The following is a 7784-nucleotide window of genomic DNA, read 5'->3' as shown; positions in this document are numbered from 1 at the left end:
CCTCATAGTGCCCAGGCTGCATATGCGTTATCTCATCCCTAGAGCCTTGTCCTCTGCAGTGCAACTGCAGCCTGAGAAGCAGCCTCACGTCATGGTCCAGGTTCATACTGACAGGCCCTCAGGCTGACAGGAGCCTCTGAAACCCTAGAGCACCTCCCAAGAGAAGACCTATAATGAGCTTTTGGGGGAGGAAAGAAGTGTGTTATGCTCAGCTGAGAACAATGATAATCTACCTCTCTCCTCCAGACATCTGAGTCTTCAACATCAAGCTCTTGCTGTCCACTCACAACACCAAGATGCCTCGTGGCCAAGGGAGCCGAGACAGAAAGCTCAGGAGAGGCCGTCCTGCTCAAAGCCGTACGCAGGTCCCATTGGGTGTGCAGGTCCTCAAGGATGAGGAGAAGGAAGCAGCAGCCAGCGCTTCTTCTTCATCACCTTCCTCCTATGCTTCAGTGGAGGCCACAGCAAGAGAAGAGCCTGGGTCTGGGACACCAAGTTGTCCTCAGGATACTCAGCGAACCTTTTCTCCCCGCACTGCCTTGAATCCCACTCCAAGAAGCCAATGCACTGAGGGCTCCAGCAGGCAAGGAGAGGAGGGTGTGAGCTCTTCCCAGGGGAAGGATGCCTCTCAGGTCATGCAGGATGAACTCCTAAGTGACAAGCTAGATAAATTGCTGTCCTTCCTGCTCCACAAGTATCAAAAGAAGGAGCAGGTCACCGTGGAAGAAATGCTGCACATTGTGGACCAGGATTACCATGCGTACTGCCCTCTGATCTTTAGGCTTCTCTGTGCGTGCATGTTTGTGAATTTTGGCATTGAGATGAGGGAAGTGGATTCTGCAGGCCACACATATGAGCTTGTGCCCATCTTGGGCCTCACCTATAGTGGGATACTAGATAACGAGGTCCAGATCTCCCCCAAAGCAGAACTCCTGATACTCATCCTGAGTACAATCATTGTAAAGGGCAACCGACTCAGTGAGGGGGATCTAAGGGACCTACTGAGAAGTAGGCAGGCATTAGCTGAGAGGCAGCATGATGTCGGGGATCCCTGGAAATTCATCACAGAGGATTTGGTTCGGGAAGGGTACCTGGTGTACCAGCAGGTTCCTAACAGTGATCCTGCTCGCTGTGAGTTCCTGTGGGGTCCGAGGGCCCAGGCTGAAACCACTGAGATGAAAGTCCTGAGGCACATGTTTCGCCTTGATGGGATAGATCTCAGGTCTCACCCACAGGTACACAACCCAGCTCTGAGAAAGGAAAATGGTAATTTGAGGCCCCATAATGGGCAGGATGAGTGACATGCACAGCGAGTGTTCCACAGCCACGTCACTGCTTAGGTTCCACCCCACGTGATATGAGGCTCAATCTCCAAAATGTTTCTGGAGAAGGGACAGTGTTCTAAGTAGTGAAGGAGAAAGGAGGGAGTAAATACGGTGCATGCCATCTTGATGTTTGTTCTGTTTGGACTACAACTTAATGGATATGTGATTTTTTCATGACCTTTTGAAGTGTTGCTTTTTTGAGAGATTTAAGTACCTTGCAAATCTTTTTTGAAGAATGATCCTGACTGCACATGTATTTTCAATTTTTGTATTGATGTTTAATTGTGATTTCTGATGTGAATATGATTTTGTGATTTTTTTCACAGTTGTATTTTGTTTCTCTGCTACAAATGTAAGTACCTTTCCTGCCTTCTCAGGCAAACAAGGGAGCCATGCATTTTATTTCTGGTAACTTAGGATTGGAACAGGTATTTCCTTGGAAATGTGTAGGTTTCCATGAAGTTAAACGAAGCCTAGAAATAGACATAAGAATAAAAAATATATATATATATCCTTGAATTTGTTTGGTTTATTCAACTATACTAGGGAAATTTACTGTCAATAAATGAGCCCATCTCCTCACAGATCCTTGGACTCCAATCCTTTATTGCACTTGTGCCCTTTATAATGCCCTGTGTCTGTGGTGGAGACATGAGCACACTACACTAAGCAGGATCAAAGTGACCCCATACAATGATAGAGTCTGGGAGTACCACCAGTGTCAGGAGACAGACAGATGTCCTCAAGGAAGTTACCAGGAGGATAGCAGAGCCCTGAGTGGGTGGAATCTATCAGAGAGCATCCATGGGTGAGCACAGAGCTGGGACAGTTTAGGGTTCGGGTTCCTGCAATTGATTCTGCAGGAGTTGATTTTAATGTAGCTCCATGCTAGCCATGACCAGGCCCTCAGATGTGCTTTGTGTCTTAGAGAAAAGCCTGAGAGGGTGGAAGACTGCTCTTAGCACGCTTTTATATGGTGGGTGATGACAAGAGAAATCCTCATCTGGAACAGAGATGAGAAGAGTGTTCCTACACAGAGTAAGAACAAGGAGACTTATGTCCGCATCTGCAGGGATTTCCTGAGAGATAAAAGTGACTGCAGGTAAACTAAGGCCACAAATTCCTTGACCACGTGCTCTGCTCTCTGCTGGAAATGTCCATTTTCCAGGATCTTGCGGTGCCCAGTTGCCTGCTTTTCTGGGGACACCTTCTCCTCGTGAGTCCACTGTGCCTCAAACACTCTAACGAAGTGGACATGGGGATCTGTACAGTGATGATGATGTGTTACACACGTGGTCAGATGAATGGCTGACCAAGAATTTCTCCCTGTGGAGAAATTCTCATTGTTCACAGGTATCTTACCCATCTTCCTCCAATACTGCATCTGAGAGAGTTTTCAATTATTTTCTTTGTCAAGAAAATTCATGCTAGTAATATTGGGATATGTAATTTCCCTCGAAGTGTCTTTGACCTGAATCTGTACTGAGCTGGCCTTGTCACTAGAATGGCCAGAGTTCTAGGCCTCATTGTCATAGAGGACTTGTGATCCCCAAGACTGTATTTTAGGGAAGGGGAAATAATTAATGTCATGTATTCCACTGGATGAGATGGTTTTGGGGGGAGGAATATATTTCTTTATCCATATTCTTCGAGCTGTGAATTAGTTGGTCCCAGCAGGGACAGAATCCCCTACATCTAATCATGTAATACATCCTCTTAGGGGCATGATTACTAAGTAGCATTTTTGGATGAACTTTTTTCATTTTTCCTGTGAACTATAGCTTTCTTAGGAAACATAATTTTTCCAGAATAAGAGTGATAGAATCAGACATTAAGGTAATGCTATAAAGCAGCTATTTATCAGCAATTATTGAAGACACAGCACATGATATATTCTGCCAGATATTTTCATACATTTCTTACAGTCCACCGATCCTACAGCAAAAAATGTGTCAAACCCATTTTATAGATGAAGCACTTGAGGCCTGCAGCACTTGGGAACATCTCAGGATCCCTGTGCAGTAAATGATACACCCAGTACTAGACTCAGTGTGAGGTGATATTGTCTAATCTGTCTTTATTGCTAGCAATAAGAACACAGCTTTGCTTTTGAATTTATTTCTATTCTAGGGAAATAGAAACTATCTCCCAATGTGTAGAAAGACCCTGTGTCCAAGGCACTGATGCCTGGCCTGAATTAATGTAAAACTGAGCAGGTGATGTGGATGTGTGAACCTGCTCCCAGGGAACTGCGCACAATCACCTGTCCTCAGCCACATCATATACAAGGACCTGCCTGTCCATTTTCTCACCCTAGAAACTCTCCAATAGCAACAGCCTTTTTCTCATAAATGTTATCTTTGGACCATAATGTTTAGAGCCTAGGTTATGTGCCTGAGAAGCAAAATAGCATGCTATCAAATTTTCCCTACTGAGTGATAAGCAGTTTGATATGCAGCATAATCTAATCCTTGTCTTCACAGGTCACTTAGGATAGTTTCTGGGACCACATTCACGTCTTGTCGGAGTTCATTCGAATTAGTACTAGAAAAGGTCCACATAACACATTTGCGGGTGCATGAGGTCATGTAGGTGGTAAAAGCCACAGCCTCCTAACAAATTGTAGGTGAGGCAGGCCCATGCTGACCACAGTAGAGGGGAAAAGAACATCTGCTGTAGCTGAACTCCCCAGCCCATGAGGAGGAAGCAAATACTTCTTTAAAAAACACCTTCCATTTCCAGTCTCTGGTGTGTTTCTGCGCACAGGGAAGTCATGATTTTCAGTATGCCCAGGGGCACTAGTGCTGATATTCATACAAAGACCATCACGTGCACTGCAGAAGCGGCTCACAGCTTCCCAGAATGGTCATGAATTCAAGGGCAGGAGAAAATTTTCCTCTTGCTAAGATTGGAAGTCACTGTGCAGGGAAGTACAGCCAAGTGCTAATGGGTGAAGAACAAGTCCTCCTGATGTGAATGAGACCAATACTATATCAGAAACATCTCTGTTCCAGTAGATGATGCTTGAAAAAGTGGAAAATCTCCAGACGTATATCTGATTCTCAACAACTCCCAGAGGGAGGAGAATTTTATATTAAATCACATTTGATGTGCTTGGGTGAGCATCTTCTGTGTAACCACTTACAAAGACACTACCATTTCTCATCTGTTAGAGTCATTTCTGCAGGAGGGGCTGCACCACAACTGGATTAATCCTCACGTGCTCATCTCACAGCACGCAGACTTCTCTGTGTGCACACCTAGGAGTTTCAGCCATGCGTGTTTGCTCCCTATGATAGAAGCAAGCTGATTCTGTACCCTGAAGGTCTTAGGAAACAACTGCCCCACAGATGCTCACTACAGAGTTTATTTCATGTCACACACAGCCGTGGGGCATTTGAGGTGCATCTACCCATCCATGGCAGCTGTGATGTCCTCCCCAGTGTGAATGGCAGGTGTAGCCAAAATCACCCTGTGTTGACTGGAGGTTTTCTCCTCCTGCTGTTGTACCCCATTGACCAGCCCTTTCCTGGACCTGTTTGCAACCTGCCCAGTTCAGAGCATTATGCTCTCTGTGTCCTACTGCCACGCACTCAGCCTAACACAGGACCCGGTGCTGATGGGAACAGGCAAATACCACAGCCTGAGGATGCATGATAAAAATAATGTCCATACTCACATCTATGTGACTCCAGACGCCCTGAGGGGTTTGCATAACAGAAAAGCACCACGAGCACATTATTTTTCCATATGAGACTGATGGAGTCACATTTAAGAACTGAGGTGAAAGCAGCCACTGTACAACCCCTCAGCATGGACATGTGCCTGGATTTGAATGGACTCTGCTAAGAAGAAGACGAGTTCAAACTGCTAATTTCATACACAGTTCACAACTTTTAGGAACTGGTGCTCAAGGAATCTGGTTTACTCCTAAAACACTTCTCATGAGAAAGGACAGTGTACAAATACTGTGCCTTCTATTGCCGCTGGTGCCTACTCCCCAAAAGAAGACTCCTGCCATTCCAGGCCACCCTCAGTCCCGCTCAGCTCCTGTGCTGTTCTTCGCATGGATACTGCCCACTCAGGAGTGCATGCTTAGGGTCATCTCCCAGATTCCCAAATCTAAGGAACCCGTATATTTTTGTAAACAGGCAAAAGTTATTTATAGCTAACTCTGAATGGGTGGAAGGGCCTATTTGCTCCAAGTCGCCACCTCCATTTTTAAAATTGGGCCTGAGGCTTACATAGTTCAGATCAGAGGGGAGAGGAACCAGAGATGCCTGAAATGACCTTCTCACCTTGTCCAAGTGGGTAAGGGCCTTGCATGATTCAGAACAGATAGAACGGGAGGACAGAGATAGTGCAGATCTGTGCTCCTGCCTTATCCCTTCCAGCAGTCCTCAGCACATCCTCCTCTATGCCGGGTTCCAGTCTCCTGGAGCTGGTGACATCTGCACGTTCTGTCACTACTTTGGGGCTGAGGGAAGGAGTGGATATTCATTATGAATTCAACAGGACGAAGTTTGGATTGGTTGCTTACCTGTAAGAAGAAAACTAAAATTTATAATTTTCATTTTGCATTGCCAGTCGCAGTAGCTCATAGGGCAGTGTGACACAGACCTTCCTCCCTCAGTATTCCCTGCTCCTGGTCTGTAATCGGTTTTGAACCTATGAAGAGTGACCTTGCACACTTACATGAGAAACCAGGCAGGGGATCTCAAAGGCATATTCAAAGGGATCACCAGGATGTCTCTGTCTTCCTAGTATAGAAGAGCATCACTGCCTTCTTATGAAGAAGAGGGTCAGTGACCCCTGACATAAGAACTACTTCATGCAGATTACTGAAAAACAGTTTCTGGCTTACATTTTGCACATTAGGCAGAAAACAAGGACTGTTTTTCCCTGTATATGTGGTGTCTTCTACCAAGCTAGTTAGAGGTGGTATGCAGCATGGGCGTTGCAAGAGATCCTACCAGGAAAATCACAAGCATTAATCCGCCCACATCTTCCTCATAGTGGTACTTTTGTTTCCAACCCTATGATGTCAGAAATCAAGGCCTGCAGAATAATAAAAACTTTCCTTAAACACCCCACCAGTATTCTGAAGCAGTAAAAGATGGCATTGGACCTTACAAACCTAACACCGTTTTGGGCAATTTCTCAAAATGGCATAGTTGACGGGGACTGGAGCAGTGTGGTGATTCATCCTTGGCATGTGCAATACAGAGGAGCACTGCTTGTAAACAAGTGTTGTAAGTCAGGTCTTTATTATAGACCATTGTATATTTAAGTGCAGCTATAAGAAATCATAGAGTTATATCCTGCGAAACCTCTTGCCCCACTCTCAAAAGTGAAATATTGAAACACCGCTATTGCTCAAATTCTCCAATGGCTATTGACATGGATGCTGCCAAGATGTATAACATTTCCGTCAACATGAGAATCTCTCCTGCTTCCCTTGGGGAGACACATCACTTCCTTTACAAACACCTCACCCCTAGAAATGACCAGTGTGCTATTCATTTACCTAATTTGGTCATTCAAATAATGTTATCAAATGAATTCACAAGGATACGTAAGGTTGGGTAGTGTTTTCTTTACTATTATTATAGTATTCATATAATTATCTGGAGATTCACGGAGCTCTAGAAGTATATGAAGAGTCCATTTCTTTGCAATGTTGAGCAGTAATGCAAGGGTGGGTGTATCAATGACTTTGCTTTTTGTCTAACCATTATTCCATCTAAGGACATCTAGGCTGCTTGTTTTCAATGCTTCACTGTTACAAATGAAGCTGCCCCAAACACGCTCACACTGAATAAGGTTGAACATAATTGTTGGTTCTCTGGGAAAATGCACAGCAGTGTATTTGCTAGATTTTACAGTGATTGAAGGTTTCATTTTATTTAAATGTTAGACATATTTGAGAAAAAAATTGAGAAGTACAAAACACTGATCAAATAAAATAGAGTTCTCTGCTCTTCCGTATCCTGGCAGAAAGTTACCTATATAATTAACAACTTGTGTAATTCTGTCATACTTTTTTACAATTTATGATTGTCTCCAATATCATCCAATTAGTGAAGGTAGCCAATATCCACACTGATACAGTACATTTTTCCATTTTTTAAAAAGATAATTAAAAACCAATAAAAGTGATACCGAATTTCAAAACAAGATGATAGGAAATTAACATTGGTTGATACATTGCATATTATTATCTTCTAAGCAGTTGCTCACATTCACAGATAGAGACATGTACGATTGATCCAACAGTAGAAACAGCAACTGTTCCTTTCAATGAACTAATGGAAATTAGTAGTACAATTTTCTTAGCTACACTAGTATTAACTAACATGTGCTGTTTTTTATTACGAGTCACTCTTTGTGTGGTTGGTTCTGTGGGGTTTGCAAAATGCATAACATTGTGTACTCAGCACCACAATATCACAAAAAAAT

The 7784-nt window shown here is 43.8% G+C and overlaps 1 protein-coding gene across 1 annotated transcript; it reads left to right on the top strand.

The window, feature by feature from the left end:
• Window positions 1-296: 296 nt before the first annotated feature.
• LOC102020932 (melanoma-associated antigen 8-like) lies at window positions 297-1301 on the top strand. Its single transcript, XM_005406476.1, has one exon. It carries the CDS (start codon window positions 297-299, stop codon window positions 1299-1301), a length of 1005 nt encoding a protein of 334 aa, XP_005406533.1.
• Window positions 1302-7784: the final 6483 nt, after the last annotated feature.

Source organism: Chinchilla lanigera, unplaced genomic scaffold, assembly GCF_000276665.1.
Source record: "Chinchilla lanigera isolate Chin_1 unplaced genomic scaffold, ChiLan1.0 scaffold00097, whole genome shotgun sequence".
Taxonomy (NCBI): Eukaryota; Metazoa; Chordata; class Mammalia; order Rodentia; family Chinchillidae; genus Chinchilla; species Chinchilla lanigera.
The sequence above is the reverse complement of the archived record's forward strand: the minus strand, read 5'-3'. Positions and strand labels throughout refer to the sequence as shown.